This window comes from Strix uralensis, chromosome 30 (genome assembly GCF_047716275.1).
Source record: "Strix uralensis isolate ZFMK-TIS-50842 chromosome 30, bStrUra1, whole genome shotgun sequence".
NCBI classification, from domain to species: Eukaryota; Metazoa; Chordata; class Aves; order Strigiformes; family Strigidae; genus Strix; species Strix uralensis.
The window spans coordinates 3,569,568-3,594,477 of record NC_134001.1 but is presented as its reverse complement, the minus strand read 5'-3'; the positions used below and the strand labels follow the sequence as shown (position 1 = coordinate 3,594,477).

General features: G+C 43.2%; 1 protein-coding gene and 1 long non-coding RNA gene across 2 annotated transcripts in view; one reads left to right on the top strand and one right to left on the bottom strand.

The window, feature by feature from the left end:
- The window catches only part of LOC141935932 (E3 ubiquitin-protein ligase RBBP6-like), a 42,716-nt gene extending 18,471 nt beyond the window's left edge, over positions 1-24,245 (top strand). The window contains 16 exon segments of the mRNA XM_074852616.1: positions 81-397; positions 1,480-1,576; positions 1,655-1,733; positions 1,826-1,883; positions 3,038-3,240; positions 3,243-3,290; positions 3,293-3,398; positions 3,756-3,857; positions 10,237-10,769; positions 10,772-10,923; positions 20,075-20,126; positions 20,982-20,991; positions 21,026-21,565; positions 22,704-23,520; positions 23,522-24,006; positions 24,008-24,245. Coding sequence (XP_074708717.1) covers positions 81-397; positions 1,480-1,576; positions 1,655-1,733; positions 1,826-1,883; positions 3,038-3,240; positions 3,243-3,290; positions 3,293-3,398; positions 3,756-3,857; positions 10,237-10,769; positions 10,772-10,923; positions 20,075-20,126; positions 20,982-20,991; positions 21,026-21,565; positions 22,704-23,520; positions 23,522-24,006; positions 24,008-24,245 — 3,837 coding nt within the window.
- Positions 12,627-20,065, bottom strand: LOC141935903 (uncharacterized). The gene is made up of 2 exons (XR_012626657.1): positions 19,346-20,065; positions 12,627-14,372 (listed from the first exon to the last, which is right to left on the bottom strand). It is a non-coding gene; the product is annotated as an uncharacterized LOC141935903 (long non-coding RNA).
- Positions 24,246-24,910: the final 665 nt, after the last annotated feature.

Here is a 24,910-nt window from a genome sequence, read left to right as displayed (position 1 = left end):
ATTTTACCCTGTGGAGGCTTTTGTTGGTATATACACTGAAGTCTCATAGTCCCTTTTTAGAAATGTTTTTCTGCCTCTAGGCTGTGAACAGCTTCAAAAATGGAACTGGCTACGGTAGTCAGATGGAGCAGCAGCAGCAGCCACCACCTCCACCACCCCTCGTGAGACAAACAGTAACACACAACCTGCAGCCTCTGCTCCGGTCAACAGTTTCCAGAGAGCAGGAGCCACTCATGATTCCACCGGCTCGTTCTGCAGCTGCTTCCTCATCACTGGCCCCTGGTCAGTGGCCTGGGGCAGCTGGGCTGCCAGTCAGTCAATCTCCTGCTGTTGTCTCTGACCTCCCTCCAGCAGTGTCCCTATCTCTCCGTGCTGAAGAGCCAGGTGGACCTTTTCAGTAAGTGAATCTATAGATCAACGTGACTATAAAAGACACCAAAATGCCCAAGTTAGATTCTTCTTCTTGAGCTTCTCTGCTAGCAATCTGTGTATCATTAGGGACAGTTCCAGACAATTGTGTCAGTTCTGGCGTTTGTTTTTACTTTGAATGAGGACACTTCCATAAACTGGAAGTGTGCCTCATGCAAGAATTTTCTCAGAAGTATTTTTTGTTTTATCAGTCATTCAGTACAAGTTTACCCTGAAAAAGGAACTTTTTTTCCCCAGAAGCCCTTTGATTTTAAGTGACTAGCAATTCCTACAGTAACTAATTAGTTATGTCAGACCTTCCAGAGTGCATTAATTTCTCCTTAGTACTGAGGAAATGATCTTTTCATCAAACGTGTAAAAGCACAATTAGAGGTAAAATTGGCCATGTGTTTTCACATTACCCTTTTCTGCAGTATTTCTACCATCAATATGACAATAAGTCAGAGTCATCCTTGGCAATACACAGTGATGCATACAGTTTTGGATAATAAACATTGAAGCACTGTAAATTTGAAGTATTTACAAACACGACAGTCTAAGTTTGCAAGCCAGTGAAGCCATGAGAAAACGTTAAAAGTCTGTACTTTTGTTTAGGGCTTATGTCCTTCCAACTTTATGCCTTGAATGCAAACAGCCACTCTGCCCAGAAGGCTGTCAGGCTCAGCTGTACCGTTGAATACAAAGGGTCACAACTGGAAAGAGCTTTAAGGGCTGAACTAGCACATAAATATTTCTTAATAGAATTTCAGTTCTTGCATCTTCCAAAGCTGAGATTCTCTGGGTGGGTTACATGTACTCTAATCCTTTCGTCTGCAACTAGCTTCATAAAATATTCTCTCCGTGAGCTTTCTCTTTAAATGCCAGTAGTTCAAACAGACTTCTCGGCAGTGCTTCCTTTGGAATCAGCCAAATTCACATTTGTAAATCTGGTGAAGATTTTTTTTTTTTTTCCAATTACAGTAGCCAGCCTTTTCTCACCTTGGACTTTATATTTCAAGTGGCACTTCAAAACACTGTGTGAATAATAAAAATCTGGGGTTCTTTTTGTAGTGATGCTGATGTAGCTCTACCTCTTGCTGCTCTGGTGACTGATGTTGAACTTCCTAAATCTTCCTCTCTGTCAATCAGCAGTTTGTTGGAACAGGAGGTAAATTTTATTTCAATATCTGCAGTGATTCTTGTATTTTAGTAGCTTATTTTCTAACTGTTAGTGTTTTATCACAAGGGTTCTCATGTGCCTCCACTAAGACAGCCAGCATTACCAAGTCTTCTTGGCCCCCAAGGACAATCAATACCCACAACTGGTAAATAACTGTAACTTCAGAATTTATTTTAAAAACTTATCTTCAGATAAACTGAATGTTTTTTTTTCTCTTTCCTCTCCCCACTCCAAAAGGTCATCCAATGAGAGCCAGTCCAATTTGCTCAGCGCGTGGCAGACCAGGCTGGGAACTGTAGGTATTCTACAGAAATGCAACATACTGCTACTTATAACTTGTTAAATGAGGCCGTTACACAGAACTTGTACAACAGGTGATTTATAATGAAATAAGCATGCACAGGTAGTCGTGGAGAATACAAGTGGTTCCAGTTTTTAAATGGCTTAATTGGAATTGGCCTTAACAAAGGGATCTGTGCTTGCAGCAAGATTAAACTCCAGCACATGATTGAAAAGAGGACTCTGAAAAATGAACGCTTTTTGAGGAAACCATAATTACATATAAAAATGAAATATAATTAAAGCATCAGGTGGAAAGCCACCCTTTTGGTTACTGGCGGAATAGGGCTGAAGAAATCCATTTCCCAATAGAAATCAGCCTCCAGCAGTCGTTTTTTTTCACAACTCAGTTGATACTGATTGAGCAAATTATTGGAAAAGTCAAGGCTGTCATTTTATGACAATTCTGAATTTCTTCAATGTAGCCACCTCAAATAGCCAAGCTGCTCTCTCTCAGTTGGAGAGAGTCTGTTTTGTCTGTTATTGCAGTGTCAAGTTATTCCTTCCTTTTGGTATGTATTAGTTATAGATAGGTTGTAAGGGTGCATTGTGCTTATAAAATCTTAAAGATGAGTCAAAATAAAAAACAGGATCCACCCCACAGATTGTCTAAAACCTCAGATTCAGTAAGCATGACAATAATGCTTCAGGGACAAGAACGGGCCAAAGACATCATCATGAGGCAACAACACAGGAAGTGTACGCAGAAGAAGTTAAAAGAAGTTTGAGAGGAGATGAGTTAAGATCTATGCAGTACTTTGAAGATCAGAAGTGTGAAGTATTAAGCATATCAAGGAGTGGCAGAGGAACGGTGGGCACTTGGCACATGGGAGGTGGGAGTCTCTTAGACACGGGCAGCCTCCATCCACAGTTGCAAAGCTGAGTATAAGGAGAGAAGATGGGGGGAACTGTTGGGGGTGAGGGTGTGGAAGGCAAGTATGAGGATCGAGAAATGAGTGTGGTCTCAAATAAACAGAAAGCAGGGAGAAAAATGCTTAAGTTGAGAACAAGAAGTGCTCGCCACCATGCTCCTCCTTCATTTGCTTTCCTCTTCAAAATCAGGGCAGAGTGTAACAAATAGTAACATGTGGTTTTGGGTTTCTTTAGAAGTTCAAGTCGAGGACGCCCACGCAGTGAATGTACCCAAAGGACTCAGGCCCCAACACTACCAGCATCAACACCGGTCTTTGTGCCTGTGCCTCCACCTCCCTTGTACCTTCCACCACCACATGCACTTCCTCTTCCACAGGTGGTGCCTCCACCACTGCTTCCTCCTCAGTTTCCACCTGGGCAGCCTCTGTCTGCTGGGTGCACTGCCCCCCTCCAGGATATCCCCCAGCTCCTGCAAACACGTCATCAGCTTGGGACCAACAGCAGTACCAGTGGCTCATCCAAATACCATCCCAATGACACAAGCACCCCCTTTACCTAGGGAGGAGTTTTACAGAGAGCAACGGAGGCTTAAAGAGGAGCAAGTGTTTGGCTCAATAAAGTTGTGTTAGTTTTCATGTTTGTATTTCCACAGCAGATCGGACTGCAGTTACACTCAAGTGCATCTGACATAAGCAAAAGTGACATAGTGTTTTGTCCAACAGACTTTTTCGTTGCAGATGGTAAACATGCAAAACTAAAATGAGGTGAATGCCATTCTAAAACTTTCCCTAAAACTTGTGGGAATTCTAAACTGTTTTTGCTTAAATAAGATGTTCACCTTTTGCATTTGCATGCAGTATACATTTTCTCATGTTGGTCATGTTTTGTTTGTTGGTGTCTTTTTGTAATAAAGGTCAAACTATAATTGTAATAAAAGTCAAACTTATTTTAACAGGGGAAAGAAAAAGTCCAGACTTGATGAGTTTACAAATGATTTTCCTAAGGAACTGATGGAATATAAAAAGATTCAAAAGCAGCGTAGGCGTTCGTTTTCCAGGTAACTGCTTTACATACTGTAATGGAGAAGCAGGTTGTCTAGGAGAATCAGGAGGAGTTCCACTCAACCTCTCTATCGTTAGATGGATTGGATGAGCCAAGGCATTAGCAGTGAGAGGTGTTTCATGTGAAGGTTACTAGCTCAGCTACGGCAGAGATTACAGGTGACTGAGAGTTACAGTTTGGCAGCAGCTGCTGAGGAGCAGGTGTCTCTTTTACTAAAGCTTCTCTGCAGTGACACCCTTCACCCCCTGACAGCCGTGAGGAGGCCAGAACCTGAAGAGGTCTAGTTGCTGGATTTTCTGTGTCTCCCCATTCTGATTGTAACCGTTACCTCGAAGCACTTCGGAGGAGGTATGGGAGAGAAATTGTCTTCATCTCTTTTGTTTATCTCTTGTGGATACACAGAGAGATTTTAACCTGGACTGCAAACTGGTGGCTTTCACTAGTATTTTGTTGACATTGTTAAATTTTTCTTAGGGATTAAAAGACCAGACTTGTTTGTAAGGAAATCTAAAATTGGTGAAGGACTTTGAGAGGAGGAATGATGCTAATGAACATATGCAGAATAACAGAATCACAGAATCACAGAATCATCTAGGTTGGAAAGGACCTTGAAGATCATCTAGTCCAACCTTTAACCTAGCATTGGCAGTTTGAACTACACCACATCCCTCAGCGCTATGTCGACCCTACTCTTAAACACCTCCAGGGATGGGGACTCCACCAACTCCCTGGGCAGCCCATTCCAACGCCTAACAACCCGTTCTGGACAGAAATATTTCCTAATATCTAGTCTAAACCTTCCCTGGCACAACTTGAGGCCATTCCCTCTTGTCCTATCACTTGTTACTTGGCTCAAGAGACTCATCCCCAGCTCTCTGCACCCTCCTTTCAGGGAGTTGTAGAGGGCCATGAGGTTTCCCCTCAGCCTCCTCTTCTCCAAACTAAACAACCCCAGTTCCCTCAGCCGCTCCTCATACGACATGTGCTCCAGACCCTTCACCACCTTTGTTACCCTTCTCTGGACATGCTCGTGTAATTCAATGTCCTTTTTGTAGTGAGGGGCCCAAAACTGAACACAGTAATCAAGGTGCGGCCTTACCAGTGCCGAGTACAAGGGTGAGATCACTTCCCTGTCCCTGCTGGCCACGTTATGGCTGATAGAGGCCAGGATGCCATTGGCCTTCTTGGCCACCTGGGCACACTGCTGGCTCATGTTCAGCCGGCTGTCAATCAACACCCCCAGGTCCCTCTCTGACTGGCAGCTCTCCAGCCACTCCTCCCCAAGCCTGTAGCGCTGCTGGGGGTTGTTGTGGCCCAAGTGCAGCACATGGCATTTGGCCTTATTGAAGCTCATACAGTTGGCCTTAGCCCATCGCTCCAGCCTGTCCAGGTCTCTCTGCAGAGCCTCCCTACCCTCTAGCCGATCAATACTCCCACCCAACTTGGTGTCATCTGCAAACTGACTGAGGGGGCACTCGATCCCCTCGTCCAGACCATCAATAAAGATGTTAAACAGGAGTGGCCCCAAAACCCAGCCCTGGGGGACACCACTCGTGACTGGTCGCCAACTGGATTTAACTCCGTTCACCACAACTCTTTGGGCCCGGCCATGTCGCGGATGAAAGTATTGACATGGTAATATTTAGTAAGAAATCTAGGTTTATTAATAACTAACAGCAATTTGTTATTATAAAATAATTCAGAAATACTAAAAGAAAGAAAAGCGACTTATTCAGATTCTAAAATGACAAGATTCACACTAACTTACTTAACGGTACCTATATATACATATATACACATGCATGCACATAACAAAATGGACAAACATACAGAAACAAAGGTGTTTGGATTCAGTGGAATGAACACAGAACAGACACACAGAAACAAGGGTACGTACCCACACACACACACACACACACACAGAGTAAAGAGAAGCTAGCTCAAAGAAAATTTCCCTCTCGAGTTTAGAGCAAATCCTCCCAATGCCTTGGCATTCCTCAACAGGCGATAATTGAGACTCAAGCGGGGGACTTCGCCCTGGCCTTCCGTCTGGAGCAGACGACACCTTAAGGGTTTGGTACCTGAGAGGCGTCCCAGCTCAGGGGAGATGCTGGTCACAGGCCGGCTGCGATCCAGGAGAGCTCAAAGGGTCTCCCTGGTGGTCGCCATTTATAGGGTCCAAGATAATTGACTTTTGTCAAATACCTTCTGGTGCCTTCCAGCAGTTACAAAAGAATTTGATTAATGTGCGACTCTGTTATTGTTCCCATTTGACCACATCCCAGGCACAGGTGTGCCAGGCCCTTAGGAGTTGATGGGCCATTTTAACCATTTCCGAGCAATCGGGAGGGGCAGGAGCCAGGCTCGTTAACATTGTCAGTCCTTATCTCCACAGACTGGTGTATAGCTCGGGGGATGTGGGTGGAATCGCACCTAGCACCAAGCAGCCCAACAAAGAGGGGCGGGGGGGGGGGGGGGGGGGGGGAGGGATTGCACCACCACAGGCCATCGGCCAGTTTTTTACCCAGCAAAGCGTGCGATCATCCAAGCCGCGAGCAGCCAGTTTTGCCAGGAGAATGCTGTGGGAAACGGTGTCAAAGGCCTTACTGAAGTCAACGTAAACTACATCCACAGCCTTTCCCTCATCCAATGAGCAGGTCACCCTGTCGTAGAAGGAGATCAGGTTTGTCAAGCAGGACCTGCCTTTCATAAACCCATGCTGACTGGGCCTGATCATCTGGTTGTCCCGCATGTGTTGTGTGATGGTACTCTGGATGAGCTGCTCCATCAGCTTCCCAGGCACCGACGTCAAGCTGACAGGCCTGTAGTTTCCCGGATCATCCTTCCGACCCTTCTTAACTATGGGCGTCACATTGGCCAGTTTCCAATCTGTTGGGACCTCCCCGGTCAGCCAGGACTGCTGGGAAATGATGGAGAGCGGCTTGGCGAGCACCCCAGCCAGCTCCTTCAGCACCCTCGGGTGTGTCCCATCCGGTCCCATAGACTTGTGTGTGTCTATGTGATGCAGTACGTCACTGACTGTCTCCTGGATTGCAGGGGGGTCATTCTCCCAGTCTCTGTCCTCTGGCTGAGGAGACTGGATTCTCTCAATACAACTAGTTTTGTTATTAAAGACTGAGGCAAAGAAGGCATTAAGCACCTCAGGCTTCTCCTCATCACTTGTTACCATGTTTCCTCCCTCATCCAGCAGGGGACAGAGACTCTCCCTGGTCTTTCTTTTGCTGTTGACATACTTATAGAAACATTTCTTGTTATCCTTGATTGCTGAAGCCAGAGTAATTTCCAGCTGGGCTTTAGACCTCCTGATTTCTGCCCTGCATAGCCTCACAGCCTCTTTGTAATCACTGTGAGTGGCTAGTCCCTTCTTTCAAAGGCTGTAAACTCTCCTTTTCTCCCTGAGTTGCAACCAAAGCTCCCTGTTCAGCCAGGGTGGTCTTCTCTGTTGCCGGCTTCTCTTACAGCACCTGGGGACAGCCTGTTCCTGAGCCATTAACACTTCCTTCTTAAAGAGTGCCCAGCCTTCCTGGACCCCTATACCCTTCAGGATTGTCTCCTAAGGGATCCTTTCAAGCAGGTGCCTAAACAAGACAAAGTCAGCCCTTTGGAAGTCCAGGATGTCAGCTCTGCTTAGCCTTCTCCTGGCCTCTCTAAGAATAGAGAACTCTATTATTTCATGATTGCTGTGCCCCAGTCATCCTCTGACTGCCACATCATCCACCAGTCCTTCTCTGTTCACAAAGAGGAGCTCCAGCAGGGCACCTTCTCTGGTTGGTTCTCTCACCAGCTGCATCAGGAAGTTGTCTCCCACACATTCCAGGAATCTCCGGGACTGGTCTCTCTCTGATGTACTGTATTTCCAGCAGATGTCTGGGAAATTAAAGTCTCCCACAAGAACAAGGGCAATCGATTGTGAAATTTCTCCTACATACCTATAGAATATTTCATCCACCTCTCTGTCCTGGGTGGGTGGCCTATAGTAGACTCCTACTACAACATCTGCCCTGTTGGCCTTCCCCCTGATTCTAATGCAAAGACACTCTACCCTGTCTTCACTACACTTGTGCTCAAGGCAATCATAACAGTCCCTAACATACAGCACCTCCCCACCACCTCTCCTTCCTTGTCTGTCCCTTCTAAAGAGCTTGTAGCCCTCAACAGGTGCACTCCAGTCATGGGAGACATCCCACCATGTTTCTGTAATAGCCACAACATCATAATTTTCCTGTTTCATCATGGTTTCAAGCTCCTCCTGTTTGTTACCCATGCTGTGTGCATTGGTATACATGCACTTCAGATGGGCTGATGTTTTCCCCCCTTCCCCCTTCAAATCTAGTTTAAAGCTCTGTCAATGAGCCCAGCTAACTCCTGCCCCAAGATCCTCTTCCCCGTCTGGGACAGGTGCATTCCATCTAATGCCAAAAGGTCTGGTGCCCTGTATACCAACCCATGATTGAAAAATCCAAAGCCCTGACAGTAACACCAGTCTTGGAGCCACAAGTTCATCTGTTGAGTTCTCCGGTATTCTTCTTCATCCATCCCCCCAACTGAAAGGATGGAGGAGAACACAATTTGTGCCCCCGACTCCTTAATCACTTTCCCCAAGGACCTGAAATCTCTCTTAATTGCTTTAGGACTTCTCCTAGTAATGTCGTCACTACCTACTTGAAAAACCAGGAGAGGGTAGTAGTCCTTGGGTCTCACTAGAGCGGGGAGTTTTGCCTTGAGATCCTTGACGTGGGCCCCAGGGAGGCAGCAGACTTCCTTATGAAATGGGTCCGGTCTGCATATGGGGCCTTCGGTACCCCTCACAATGGAGTCACCCACTACAATGACTCTTCTGGGGTTCTTTTTAGAACTGGTTTTAATACCTGGTCTAGAATGACCCGGCCTTGGTGGACCTTGGTCTTCCTCCTTGTTTGTCTCATTTCCTTCCTCCTTCTCTTCCTCACTCAAAAGTTCCAGGGCCCCGAATCTATTGTGAAGGGACACCATGGAGGGTGAGGGGAGTCGGGAAAGGATTTTCCTGCCTCCCCGAGCAGGGACCTGTTTCCAGCCTCCCCCATCTCTTAGGTTCCCTCCTTCTGCCTGGTAGCAATACGTTGAGGGATTACCTTCCTCCTTTGGAGCCTCCATTTGCTCCTGTTGCTTTAGGGGTGCTAGGGCGTTAGTCTACCAGTCAAGCTCCCTTTCACACTCTCTAATACTTTTTAATCTCTCGACCTCTTCTTTGAGTTCCACCACCAGGCTGAGCTGATCACAACACACACAGGTGTTATCACTGGTGCCTTCCGACAGGACTGACAGTCTCAGACACTCCCTGCAGCCCAGGACCTGGACCGCTGCATGTTTGCGTGGCAGTTCTGACTGGGTCGCCACGTTCTTTCTGGTGGTGGTTTTGACCCGAGTGGAGACCATGGTTCAGTCTACTCGTGGAGGACAATAAGAGAAACTAGCTCAGATAGGCTCTAGAGCCCAGAGATAGACTGCGCCCTATCCGCTCACCCTGCCTGTGCAAACTCTAACATGAAATGGTTCTTTAAAAAACAATAAAAGAAAAACTTTTGAAGAAAAAACTCGGGGTAGCTGATGTTTTCTGTCCCCAGAATTCGCTTGGGCAGGAGTCTGAATAGCTCTCTCTTAATAATGCTGTCAGCTTCTTTCCTAGAGTAATGGTATTGAGTCAAGTTACTAGAGGCTGAGTTTAGAAGCTTTCAGATAAGATTTTTCTTGAAATGTGGTCACTATCCTTGGTTAGAGCTAGAGGTATGTGCAAGATCTTGCTAGGACATCTGCCTAGAAGTGTGGATTAAATAGGCCTGTATGTAAGGTTGCAGTACGAGTATTTTGCATCCTGTACCTATTGCCAAATAAGTAGTGAAGTTAAATAGACTAAGGCGGCATTGTAAAATTGAGCTTTACTGTCTTTTCTTGATGTTTGATACTGTGCTGCAGCCATTAAGACTTGCTCTTTTTGCACCTTACTGCAACAAAAATGATTTGCACTGCATGTAGTTGTGCAGTGAGAAATGCTCACGTACCAGTAGAGGCCAGTACACACCGCCTTAAACCAGGCAACAGCTATGGTAGTTCATGCAATAGAAGGGAGTGGGAATAGACGTACCCTTCCTGTATGTTTTAAACTAACAAAGCAGCAGCTGTTCTGTCTTGTAAGCAGAAACTTTTACATGTGATCACGTTCTCCAATCTGCAGTACCATTCTGTCAGCAGTGAAAGAAGCTTTGACATAAGCATATGGAGAGGAAAAAACAAACCAAACCCAATTTAGGAAGAAATGACTGTTCTGAATTAAATTCCTCTGTGTGTGTGCGAGTGTGTTTTCTGTTTTCTTTAAGGTCCCAGTCTCCCCATCGTGCTTCTTCTTACTCTAGAAGTTCATATACCTACTCCAAGTCAAGACTGGGTTCTTCTCGCACTTGCTCCTACTCTCGATCATTTAGTCATTCCCATTCTCATTCCGACTTGCGATCGCCACCATATCCCAGAAGAGGCAAAGGGAAGAGTCGTCACAATCATTCTAGGTCAAGGTCACATGGTTATCACCGTTCAAGGTCAAGATCACACCCATACAGGAGGTACCATTCACGTTCAAGGTCTTCAGTATGTAGAGGCCAGTCTCCCACTAAACGTAAAAAATACCAGAAGAGAAGAAAAGGGAATGAGAATGAAGGAGTTCCTAATGCTGAATTGTTAGAAGGTATGAGAAAACGAAGAGAGCCAGTTACAGCAGAAGATGTTAAAACAGACTCTCTGTTCATGCTCCCAAACAGAGGTGATGCCACCGCTGTGAGAGATGTGCCTATGGAAGCAGATTCTGTTGCTGTCAAACCAGTGTCTGAAAAGGAGAAAAAAGAGGAGGGTAAGCCAAAAGCAAAAACTGCAAGACAAAGCAGAAAGTAGAAGTGGCTGTTCCTGCTAGGAAAGACAATGTAATAAAACCAGATAAAGCTTCCCAAGAGAAGGTGGACACTGATCATGAAATATCTCCTCGAACAGAACCTCCTGTGAAAAAAGTGAAGGAGGTGTTATAAATTGAGACCACAATGGACTATAATTCACTCTTTATTAATTATAGCAAGTAGAATATGAGCAAAGACAGCGCTGGACGGCAGGGGAGTCTGCGCTCCGCCAACTGCCGTGCTGAGTAGTTCAAATAGTCCCCTTTTTATACATCTTTACTTCCCTGCTCATGAGGTAGTGGAGGTACTCCGCGCATGCTTCAGTTGTTGTTAGGGGGGTCGTTTCCTGCCTCCTGGTATTTGTTGAGGCTGAAGTAAGAAGTCTTCCCTCTTTGTCTCATAGTTGATCTTTCACTCATATATCCTTATATGGGCTGTCTTGTCCTGTTTCTTGTCGCTTTCCTGGAAATCTGGTGGTTATCTTGCATGAGCAGTATCTGGTTCAGTTTGTGTGAGCGATTACAGTTATCTTATCTCACACAGGCGGCGTCCAGTGGTTGTTTGCATGAGTGGTTTCTGTCGTCTAACTTTACATTGAGCTTAACATAAATCTTAATAAACAATACCTTAGTCCACAGTTTCTCACAATCCCCCCTTTTTCTTTTTATCCTATTGTTTATTAGGTGGTACTTTCATCTTCATTCTTGTAAACAATTTCTTTTTCACAATTTCGACATTTATTATAGCACTCACAATAATGATTTTCGCGTGGCATAATACATTCACAATAATTTTCATCTTCATTATTAGATACACTTTCATATTCTACTCTCGAGGTTAAAATAAGCAATTTAGCTGTGTCAAACCGTTCTTTAATAAAATGAAAAATATAGCGTAATATACAAGGCCCAAATATAAGTCCCAGGATCAACATAATAAGCGGTCCTGCTAAAGCCGACAACAAAGTGGTTAGCCAAGGTGAAACATTAAACCAGTTTTCATACCATGACCTGCCCGCTTCACGATCCTTTCTACGTTGGTCTAACCTTTTCCGAAGTTAGGACATGGTGTCTTGGACGACTCCCGTATGGTCAGCAAAAGAACAACATTCTTCACTGAGAGCTACACATAACCCTCCTTCCTTCAAAAATAATAGGTCTAATCCTCTTCTATTTTGTAGTACTACTTCTGATAAAGACTTTACTGAAGTGGCTAAATTTTGGATAGATTGTTCTATTTTCGCTAAATCCTCATCTACAGCCATTTGCAAACCTTGTAATTCCTGACCTTGTACTAGAGAGGCTATACCTGTGCCTGCTCCAACTCCACCCGCTATCAGTAGTGTAGCTAGGGTTACCGCTGTAATTGGTTCTCGTTTTTGTCTATTCCGGTCTCCCTCAAAGTGATGCAATATTTCTTCCGAGGTGTGATAGATTAGACGAGGAACAATAATTACCTGCACGCAAAACTGAGATTGATCAAACACATTTAGAGATAGACAAGGCGTTATTCCGATGTCTGAACAAACCCATTTAGCTCCTGGTGTCGGGATAGCCCATTTGTCCTTTTGATTTTTGTGTTTCTCTATATTGGTAGTAGTGACTGTTCGGTTGCATAAAGGCTGATACTTTTCGGGCACTGTACCTATACATTTTCCTTGACCCGTTACTAATTGAATAGTAATTCCTTGCGTATGATTCCTCCGGCCATCCCATGGACATTCTCGTGGGTTTGAACCGTTAGACCATCGAATCCTTCCTGGTTTTCCAATTGCCTCAAAATATGGTGGTCTAATATTATAACATAACCAGCATTCTTCAGTTAAATTTGGTTTGCTTTCATTAAGGGTACGATAAGAGGCTTGCATTAGATTCCATAAAGGGTCTTTGGATTCTAACAACTTTAAATCCCTGGATAAGGAGAATTCAGTCATGGTACCATTAGCTGTTTTCAAGAAGGAGTCTGGGGAAGGGGTTGCGATGTTCACGGGGACAACCTTTTTTTTAGAGAAAGTGGGTGGATTCAGGACCGGATTTGGTCCTACTGGTAAAGGATTGTGGGGTATCCTTTCTTTTATTATTTTGAAAAAGCTTCCTCTATCTGCTCCAGGTTCCCAATATCTAATTCCCCAGGTACGGCCAATTAACCATGTGTCATCTTCTGGTTGTTTAACTTCAATTTCTATTCTGTCGCATTCTGATGGAGATGATTTCACCCCCCTTACAGATCCCCAGACCCCGGAGCCGTCAGATCCATGTTGTGGTGGAATGCAACCTGGAGGTCCCCAAGTGATACTTATATATTTGTCTCCTTTTGTTGGCCAGTCTGAGGCTATTGTCTCGCAACCCCAATAACCGCAATAAAAATGGCCTGGATAGTTGCAATAACTCTTTCCAGGATTGGAAGCTGGACACACATAGAAGGCTTTGGAGTTGGCTTCCGTTGCCTCCCAGCCTCTCTGGATATCGACCGGAATCATTGAGACTAATTGGACAGTAAAATTCCAATTTCCCGGAGAGGTCTGATTTTGTATTAGTCTAGATTCCTGTAAGTTATATAGTTTCCAGAGCATTGGTTCATGGGGGTTTCCATTTGCTTGGGTTATTATCAATAACAAAACTAGCGGTACACCAGAAAAAAAAGGTGTCTGTCAATTTTGCCAATTTAAGTATATTTTTATCATCCCTGGGGAAGTTTGGCCATTGTTGCTTTTGTGTCCCATTGTTCTGATTCTTTTCTCCACAGTTTGTTCCTCCTCTGCCTCGCCCGTCGACTCGGTTGCTTCGAGCCACAGGGTGTACCATCTTCTCGGCAGCAAGGGAATTCTTCAGGAGAACAGCTGTTTTGGGCTTTCTGCCTGTTTATATAGGCTTCCCACTTTACAGCTTTAACTAATGGGATGAGGCAAGGCACAGTTGGTACTTCCCTTCTTACACTTTATAGCCAAGATTTCAGTTACAAAGGGGATTGGTTCGTTGGAATAGTAACAATAATATTGAGGGTTTATTCCTTTGGTAAAAATTTCCCACCACTCATGGGATTCTTAAATAATTTCTTGTTTAGACTCTAATTGCTTTGATTTTCACTCAGTGAGAGTTCTTTGGATTTTCCAACACTGTGTGCAAACCCCTATTGAAGGGTATCCACATTCACAGCGAGTCCACCATTTATCCTGGCATACCATACACTTGGAACAAGCAAACGGATAACAATTGCGGTTCAAATTATTACACTTAATTCGTATATCTAGAGTGTTTATATCAGCATATTTTCTATATTCAATATTGTGTGGTTGCATGAGTTTAACAATTTCCTTTAGTACATTTTGTATGCTTCCATATATAATATACGAAGAGAGAAATAATTATTGCGAATATAAACAACAATACACACTTTATACCAAAAGGTAATGCGACAAAATGATCAAGCAAAGTTTTTATCATTACTTTATCTTTTCAGGGTTATCTTGGTGTCACCTGGAGTACTGATTACTTTCCAGTGGGGTCTTGTCACTGGGCCTTTAACGCGACTGGCATGAGTCCATCCACGCTCAGCAGTCCGGACAGCTGTTTCTGTTGTAAGCAAAACAAGATAAGGTCCCTCCCAATTGGGTTTTAGGGTTTCTTCTTTCCATGTTTTAACTAATATCCAGTCCCCCGGTTTGAAAGTGTGAATTTTTAAGTCCAATGGAGGTCGTTGCACAATCAGCCCATGTTCCCAAAGTTTGTTACGATGCTCTGCTAATTGTGAAACATATTCATTAATTACACGATCTCGAATTAAAACATTTGTTTGTGGACTTTCAATTCTATAGGACATTCCATATACCATCTCAAACGCTGATATTCCTATATCTGCTCGGGGTCTGGTTCTGAGTATTAATAGTGCCATGGGTAGGCACTTGATCCATGATAGTTTGGTTTCTATCATTAATTTAGTCAAAATAGTTTTGATTTCTCCATTCATCCTTTCAACTTTTCCCGAACTTTGTGGATGCCATGGCGTATGGTATTCCCACTTAATTCCCAGGTTTTCTGCTAGATCTCTAACAATTTTTGACACAAAATGTGTTCCTCTGTCTGAGTCGATTACATCAGGTACTCCATATCTAGGTATAATGTGTTCAAGTAATACCTTAGTAACCTGGTTAGCAGTTGCCTTGGAGGTAGGAAAAGCCTCAACATAATGTGTTAAATGATCCACCATTACTAATAAATATTTGTAACGCCCTACTCTGGGTAGTTCAGTAAAATCCACTTGTATGTGTGAGGAAGGTCTGTATGCTGGGGAACGTCCTCCGAGAGGTTTTTGTCTCGTGTTGTTTCGATTAACCTTTTGACAGGTCTCGCAGGCTGCTGTGACTGTCTTTGCTATATTATATACGCCTATACAGGCAAACTGTTGATTGAAATGATCAACTAACGCCTGGGTTCCCCAGTGGGTTTTACTGTGTATTTTTGAAAATATTTCGAGTGCTATGCCCTTCGGCAAGACTTCTCTCCCATCTGGTAATACGTACTTACTATCCCGTTCCTTAGCTCCCATTTGTTCTAGTTTTTCCTTTTCTGCAGACTCAAAACTCAAATTTTTACTAACAGGTACTGGCTGTATAGTCAAAATCGTATTATAATTGCCTGCCACTCGTTTTGCTTCTATATCAGCTGCGTTATTTCCCCTGACTTGATAATTTGTACCTCGCTGGTGTCCCTTTATATGTACAACTGCTATTTTATTCGGCACTTTCAATGCCCCCAGAACTCGCCGAATTAATTCCGGGTGTATCAATTCTTTTCCTTGTGAGTTAATAAATCCTCTTTCCTCCCATATTTTTCCAAAGGTATGTACCACTCCAAACGCATAGCGTGAGTCTGTATATATAGTTCCATCCTTTCCCTTCAGTGACACTAATGCTTTCCACAATGCATACAGCTCACAGGCTTGAGCTGACCAGCTGGCACTCAGGGGGCCTGATTCTATTGTCTTAAATTCTCCTTTTTCCAACTTAACGATGGCATATCCGGACAATCGTTTACCTTCCACTATTCGTGATGACCCATCTATAAATAATACTTCCCCACATTGTAGTTCTTCTTCTTCTAAGTCTGGCCTAATGCGTGTCTGTTGTTCAATTGTTTGAAAACAATTGTATAATAGTTCATTACCTTCTCCTGGGTACAAAAATTCAGCGGGGTTAACTGCTCCAATAGTTTTTAAAGAAAGTTTAGGGGATTCTATGAGTATTCCTTCATACTTCAATAGTCGGTTATCTGTAAGCCATTTTTCCGCTTTTTGTTGTAACACTCCCCTGATGTTATGAGGTGCATATAAGACAACTTCTCCATTAAAGGTAATGCGATTCGTTTCCTCAAGTAATAAGGCAGCAGCGACAATGATTTGTAAACAACTTGGCCAACCCCTGCTCACAGGATCCAACAGCTTCGATAAGTATGCCACCGGCTTCTTTTGTCCGGCCCATTCCTGAGTTAATACTCCGAATGCTGTTCCTTCATGTATGTTAACGAATAAATGGAATGGCCGCTTTAAATCTGGGAGGCTTAAAACCGGTGCTTGACTTAGCTCCCTTTTGAGATTAGCAAACTGCTCTTGATCCCGAGGGGTCCACTTGAGTATTTTGTCTTTAGACAATTGTTCGTATAAAAATTTAACTTTAAAGCTGTAGTTCTCTATCCATTGTCTACAATACCCAAATAGCCCTAATGCCTGCCGAATTTGCCTCTTAGTGACAGGCATAGGTAATTCTAGAATTCCTTTAATGCGCTCTGGGTCCAATATTTTTTTGCCATTAAACAAATAATGTCCCAAATATTTCACTTTTTCCTCCACAAATTGTAACTTTTCTTGTGATACCCGTAGTCCCTTTTGTGCAAGAAAGTTTAGGAGTCGAATGCTTTCTTTTCTTACATCCTCCTTATTGTTCCCTGCTATGAGCAGATCATCTACATACTGTAACAGCACGTTTCCCGTTTGTACCTGGTATTCTTTTAAGAGTTCTTCCAGGGCCTGTCCAAACAGATTAGGGGACTCTGTGAACCCTTGGGGGAGCACGGTCCATCTCAATTGCTGCCTTCGGCCTGTCTCTATGTCTTCCCATTCAAAGGCAAAATAATCACGGCATTCTTCTGCCAATGGACAGGCCCAAAAAGCATCTTTTAAATCAGCCACACTATACCAGGAGTTATGGGGTCCTAGCTTGCTTAACAGTGTGTATGGATTTGCTACTACAGGGAACCGGGTGATAGTTCTTTTGTTTATTTCCCTTAAGTCATGTACAAGCCGATATTTTCCATTTGGCTTCCTTACAGGCAAAATAGGAGTGTTAAAGGGTGACATACAAGGTTCTAAGATTCCTTGTGTTAACAATCGATCAATTTCTGGTTTTAATCCCCTCCGTCCTTCTAAGGATATAGGATATTGCTTTACCCTTACAGGTATGTGGGGTTCGGAAATTTGAATTTTAATCGGTGGGATTTCTAATTTACTTATTGTATCCGGAGAGTACCAGACATCGGGGTTGATTTGTTTTTGATCATCCATGGTCAAGGGATAAGCAGACACCGTTAGCTCTTGATTTTCTACTTTGATTTCTAATTGTAGTTCAACAATTAAATCCCGTCCCAACAGATTAAATTCTGCTTCAGGGACGAGCAAGAGTTCACCCATTCCAAATTTATTTTCAGTTTCGAATATCACATTTTTGATTTTGCTTACTTTAAAGGGTTCTCCTTTTGCCCCTATTACTTGTACTTTTTCAGGGGAAGCTTTACATCCCTCAGGTATTTGCCTAATAGTCGATTTCTCAGCCCCTGTGTCTACTAAAAAGGTGAACTCTTGTTTATGGGGACCTATTTTTAACTTTATCAAGGGCTCATGATGACTCCGGTCCCCTAAAATATAGAGCCCCTGACTCTCCTATTCTGCTTTCAATATTTCCTCATCTCTGATCCTTTCTCTGCAATTCTTCTTTATGTGTCCCTTCTTTCCACAGTAAAAACAACATCTCTGTTCCTTCTTTACTACTGCGTTCCCTTGTTTTATTCCAGCAGATCTGTGTTCACCAGTCCGCCCGTTGCGATCCTCTCTGACAGCTGCTACCATAATTTTTACTTGTCGCTTGCTGCTCTCTTCTTCCCGCCTTACGTAGACTTTCTGAGCTTCCCTCAATAATTCATCCAACCCTCTATTTTGCCAGTCTTCTAGCTTTTCAATCTTTTTTCTGATATCTTCCCATGATTTTGCTACAAACTGAGTTTTTAGGAGCGCTTGCCCTAAAGGGTCGTCTGGATTTACCCCAGAGTACAGTTGAAAGACTTTCCTCAGTCGTTCCAGCCACTCAGTAGGGCTCTCATCTTTCTTTTGCATTTCATTAAATGCTTTATTGATATTCTGGCCACGGGGTACTGCTTCTCTAATCCCCTGAATTACTATAGTTCTCAGATCTTGCATATGAGTTCTATGCACCGGATCCTGATTATCCCAGTTAGGTCTTTGGAGTGGCCATTTGATATCTGCTTGGGGTCCCTGGGCATGCTGAACATCCCACAGTCTCATTCCTGCTCGTCTAATCATATCTCTTTCCTCGGTAGTAAATAATTGACCAAGGATAGATTGCATCTCATCCCAAGTATAAAGGTTTGGTCCCAAAAATTGATCTAATCTTTCTGCCACTCCAAGTGGGTCCTCAATCAAGTTTCCCATCTCGGTTCTTTTAAAATCTCGTAGGTCAGCCGAGTTTAGGGGTACAGAAATATATCCAATCATAGGCTGAGGTCCCCCCATGGGCATTTCCCTTAGAGGATACATCTGAGCTGCCCCTTTTTGACTTCTAGTCATGCGTCTAGGAGGAGGGGAAGACCCTTGTTCCGACTCCGGTGGGGGAGTGGGAGCTCTGGGGACCTCGGGAGGGGCTACGGGAGCAGGAGGAGGAATGTAAGGAGGGGGGATTAGAAGGGTTTCGTCTAACTCTTCCTGCTTTTTCTTTTGTTTAGTTTTTACTTCATTCAGTGGGTAAAGTTTAGCTCCCGGTCTTTTTATCCATACTTCCGCATACTGACTCTCCTCCGGGTTAAGGGGTTTTTTATTATTGACCCAGAGGTTTAATTGCTGTCTTACCCAATCTTCTTCTGACCCATAGACTGGCCAAAAGGTATTTTTAGAAATCTTCTTCCCTCCCCATATCTTAGTACAGTATTCTATCATTTTCTGCTTATCTTTCCCTAGGGTTCCAGGGAAATACCTCCAATTGTCTAAGACATATGCCAAAGGGGTATTTTTAGGTACAGTGTGTACCCTTCCCATGGGAGTCGAAGGCTTGCTGCCCTTCGCCCCCATCTTCTGGAATATCCACAAACATACACTCACTCACTCCCCTTGTTCCTGGCCCAATCCCTCGCGGGAGATGGGAAACGCAGTACTTAAGAGTCCACACTCGCTTGGTTCAGTATATCGAACCTCTCATTCGTTATATTCCAGGAAACCCAGTCCCGCCCGAACGGCAAACCTGCGAGCAAATTCGCAATATACTTACGCGTCCTGCGTCTTTGTCCGGACTCCCGTGCACAGAATTTTTATGGTATTTTACCGGTTTTCTCCTTTGCTCACTATTCTAGAATTTAGGTTCGTCGGTAAGGTTGAGGTAGGCTGTCAGTCGCGGGGCCGCGGATTGCCGCGGGGCGCCTCCCCGGAGGACGGAAGCCCACCGTTCCTTATCCGAGTCACGGCACCAGGAATTGTTATAAATTGAGACCACAATGGACTATAATTCACTCTTTATTAATTATAGCAAGTAGAATATGAGCAAAGACAGCGCTGGACGGCAGAGGAGTCTGCGCTCCGCCAACTGCCGTGCTGAGTAGTTCAAATAGTCCCCTTTTTATACATCTTTACTTCCCTGCTCATGAGGTAGTGGAGGTACTCCGCGCATGCTTCAGTTGTTGTTAGGGGGGTCGTTTCCTGCCTCCTGGTATTTGTTGAGGCTGAAGTAAGAAGTCTTCCCTCTTTGTCTCATAGTTGATCTTTCACTCATATATCCTTATATGGGCTGTCTTGTCCTGTTTCTTGTCGCTTTCCTGGAAATCTGGTGGTTATCTTGCATGAGCAGTATCTGGTTCAGTTTGTGTGAGCGATTACAGTTATCTTATCTCACACAGGCGGCGTCCAGTGGTTGTTTGCATGAGTGGTTTCTGTCGTCTAACTTTACATTGAGCTTAACATAAATCTTAATAAACAATACCTTAGTCCACAGTTTCTCACAGAGGAGTTATAAAAGACAGACAATGTTAAAACATCTTCTTCTCAAAAGTGTCTTGGTACTTGTCGCGGATGAAAGTATTGACACGGTAATATTTAGTAAGAAATCTAGGTTTATTAATAACTAACAGCAATTTGTTATTATAAAATAATTCAGAAATACTAAAAGAAAGAAAAGCGACTTATTCAGATTCTAAAATGACAAGATTCACACTAACTTACTTAACGGTACCTATATATACATATATACACATGCATGCACATAACAAAATGGACAAACATACAGAAACAAAGGTGTTTGGATTCAGTGGAATGAACACAGAACAGACACACAGAAACAAGGGTACGTACCCACACACACACACACACACACACAGAGTAAAGAGAAGCTAGCTCAAAGAAAATTTCCCTCTCGAGTTTAGAGTAAATACTCACAATGCCTTGGCATTCCTCAACGGGCGATAATTGAGACTCAAGCAGGGGACTTCGCCCTGGCCTTCCGTCTGGAGCAGACGACACCTTAAGGGTTTGGTACCTGAGAGGCGTCCCAGCTCAGGGGAGATGCTGGTCACAGGCCGGCTGCGATCCAGGAGAGCTCAAAGGGTCTCCCTGGTGGTCGCCATTTATAGGGTCCAAGATAATTGACTTTTGTCAAATACCTTCTGGTGCCTTCCAGCAGTTACAAAAGAATTTGATTAATGTGCGACTCTGTTATTGTTCCCATTTGACCACATCCCAGGCACAGGTGTGCCAGGCCCTTAGGAGTTGATGGGCCATTTTAACCATTTCTGAGCAATCGGGAGGGGCAGGAGCCAGGCTCGTTAACATTGTCAGTCCTTATCTCCACAGACTGGTGTATAGCTCAGGGGATGTGGGTGGAATCGCACCTAGCAGCACCAAGCAGCCCAACAAAGAGGGGCCGGGGTGGGGGTGGGGGGTAAGAATTGCACCACCGCAGTACTCCATGGAAAGTTCACCCAAAAGTGTCAAAAGATCACCCAGAAACCAGACCATCCAAGGAGAAAAAGGCAAAGAAAGACCATCCAAAAGAAATCAAGTCAGAGAAGCCCTCCAACAAAAAGGACAAGTCAAAAAAAACTGAGGAAAAAAGCAAACCTTCTAAGGCAAAACCTGAAAAAAGAAAAGTAGATGAAAAGGTTGATGAACATGAAGCCACTTCCATAAAGGCATCTAAACCAGAAACTGCTGAATTGAAAACATCACCAAAGGGGAAGACTGAACCTGATGGTGAAAAAGGAGGGCAAACTCTGGAAAAGAATAAATCTGCTTTTCTTAACAACCCCACCAAAAAGATTAAACTTATCCAGGAAACTGGCAATGAGATTGTGAGTGGAGAAAATGTGCCACCTGCAATTGAACCTGTTGAGAAACCTGAGCCGAGCAGCAGCAAAGTTAAACAAGAAGCAGCAAAGGGAAAAATGAGAAGAAAAGTAACAGCAGCTGATGGATCTAGCTCAACTTCTGTAGATTACACCAGGTACCTCATATTTCTTTTCCTATTCTTTCTTTCCTCCTCCGCCTCCCCAGAAATGTAAAATTCTTTATGGTGACTAATGAAAGGAACAGCTAAATTCATGCTAAATGAGTGAATAATCTGTGATCTTTCCTGTTAAACTGTACTTGGGTCAAAATCAAATTTTCTTAAAGAAAACAAGCAGTCTGTACTGCACAGAAAGCTAATAAGATTAATTCATTGGTGACATGTTGTTTGACCCTTACTTCTGGGACTTTTTCCCCCCCTCTCTTCTTGTTCACTACATGTTGACTCTTTGAGGAGTTCCCTCTATGTCTTCCTTCAAATCCAGGTTACTGCTAAAGGCAAGGATAACAGACATGTCTATACCATGCAATATGTTTCATTTTTTAAATTGCAAGGTAATGTAATGATCTACTTTTGTCAGTATATCATGAAATTATACCCTGTGGAAATAGCAGCTTGGTTGCCAATACACTGTACTGATTGTAGCTTAGAGCACAGTGCCATGTTGACACAGCTACACTGCTTCCAGCTCAGTGCCAGCTTTTTTGGCACTTACCTTGGAGATCTCTCTTCTAGATTCCATTGTGTGACATGTGAAAAAAAGAAAAGTGATCTAGTGTGCAGCTGTTATTACATGTCAACATCTAAAGAAGCAGAACAGAGCAAAATTAAAACATTTAAGACATCACTGGAGACTTAAGATAATGTCTTGCAATTCTAAAAAGTTTTAAAAATGTACATTTTTCTGAAGATGAACACTGAGACATGAGGATAAAACTTTGATTGTGTATACCTCTTCATAACTGCTTGCTTACATGTTGAAACAAGAGTGTATATCTAATTTATCTACCATTGGTAGAAGTAGGACATGAAGGAATTAGCAGATCACACAGTGCCCAATCTGATATTCTTGTGTTTGTGTTAATTAAATGTAGAGTAGGAAGATACTAAATTAATTGGTAGCTCATATTCTTAGCTAGTGGAAGCTTCCTTTCTCTTGTCTGTTCTCTGAATTAAACATCTTTTGAAAAAATACTGAACATTTAAAATTGAAACAAAAGCCGTTTTATGAAGTGTTACAAAAGATGGCAGTGCGTGTATCACCCATTATTAATGTACGTTTTTTTGCTCATAGCACTAGTTCTACTGGAGGAAGCCCCATCAGAAAGTCTGAAATAAAGCCAGATACAAAAGGAACTGTCATTAAGACCATGGAGAAGTATAATAATGATATAGCAGCCCCTGCTGAAGATGTCATTATTATGGTCCAGGTCCCTCAGTCAAAGTGGAACAAAAATGGCTTTCAGTCTGAAGAGGAAGACTTTAAATCTACCCAGCTGCCCACAAACATAGGAAAACCTGTGACTGTGATAAAAAGTGTGAATGCTAAGCCACCAAACCCTGTAAAACACAGTAAAAAAGAGACAGAGCCTCTGGAGGAAAGACAGAAAACTACAAAAGAGGCGAGTTATGAAAGCTCCCAGCAGGATGCAAAAAGTTCAGAAAGTTTGATGTTAAATGAAAAAGACAAAACCAAAGACCGGGATCATTCTTTGTCAGACAAGGACACTTCTGAGAAGAGAAAGAGCAGTGTTGAGAGAGAAAAAGACCACTCAGAACATGCAACTGAAAAAGGAAATGGAAAACTTATTTCTCAATCTTCCAAAGACAGCAGATCTTCAGAGAAACACGGTACTGGCTGTGGATGCACTGCTAAAGACTATATTCCTAACCGAGACAAAAAATCTGACCGTGTTGGCCACAGAGATCATTCTAGTTCCAAGTGTAGAAATGAAAAGAGTGAATTAGCAAGGAGAAAAGACTCCCCTTCTCTAAACAAAGAATCTACATTAGTAAAGAAGAGTAAGCCGAGAGACAAACGAGCAGAGCCATCCAAAAAGGGCCCGGGAGATGCCAAAAGGAGCAGCTACAGTCCTCCGTCTGATCACAGAAGCTGCTGATCACAAAGCTGCTCATGATTCCAAGCATACATTGAAGGAACACAAACCTCTAGGTGAAAATTCGGGAAAAGAGAAAGAGAAGCACGTACCAGAAGTACAAAGCAATAAAGAGAAAGAGCCAGGTGGTAATAAACCACCTCTGAGACGAGAATCACCAGACGTAAAAAATGAGAAAGAGAACGCGACTGGACAAAAGGTCAAGCCCAAGCCTCAGGTAAGCAGCTCCTCGTGGCTCTCTTCTTATCTAACTCAAGAGACTGATGAAGCTGCACTTGTGCCAGACTACAGTGAAAGTGAGAGTGAGAGTAATGTATCTGCAAAAGATGAGGAAGCTGCAGAAAAAAATCCTACAGAGCCGGAAGAAAAGGCTGTTGATGAGGTCAAAGAGGATATGGCAGCACCTGCTGCAGCTGACCAGCCTGAAGCAAGCAGAAGTCAAAGTCAAAGCAGTCCGAACGTTAGCCGCAGCCTTGACTACCCCCTCTGAGAGTCAGACTCGAAGCCACAGCGGCATTGCCAGTGCAGGAGAGAGCCAAGACAGCAAGAAAAAGAAAAAAGAGAAAAAGCAGCACAAGAAGCAGAAGAAGCACAAGAAGTAGAAGAAACACATTGGGAACAAAAAGGAATTGGAAAAACACAAACACAAGAAGAAAAAATCGAAGAAGAGCAAAGATAAAGAGAAAAATGACCAAAACATGAAATCTGTCCCTACCTAGAATGAAAGACTATAAAAAAATTACTTAATTCCTAAGTCATCGGTATTAAATTTTGTTAAAATGTAAATGAATTCAAGCGTTGCAAATAATAACATGAAATACCCTGTGCTGTACTATCACTGCTTGATTCTTTGATTTTTACACTGGAGCTTTATAAAAGTGAACATTTTGTACAGGATTGTGAGTTGTGGCCATGTAACATGAAAGTTTTTGCTGGGGCATCTTATTTTTAATCACCGTTAATTAGTTTGGGTGGAGTTTACTGTACTGTGAAAATTTTCCCAATTGAATATTTTTTTAGTTGCCTGGCAGAAGAAGCTGGTATCAGATATACAATATCAGCAGAATGATTTGCAGAATACAATACAGCCCAGTTATGTCACTTTTTGCTTACAATAAAAAGTTTTCAGTGAACTATCCAACGTGATGAGATTTTGAGGGACAGCTGAGCATTAGCAGAGAAAAGACCAGTGACAGAAAACAGCTCCCAGTAAAAGCTTGCTGATAGCTAACGTGTATGGAAAATAACGTGTCCGTGGGTTTCATTTTGAAAAGACAGGTAGGACTAAACCTTTGGCACTGCTGCAATGTGGGGAGGTACTGCCAAGAGGTGCACTTTCTTCATTGGCCAAGTGGACTTGGTTTTACACTGTAAAAGAGAGTAA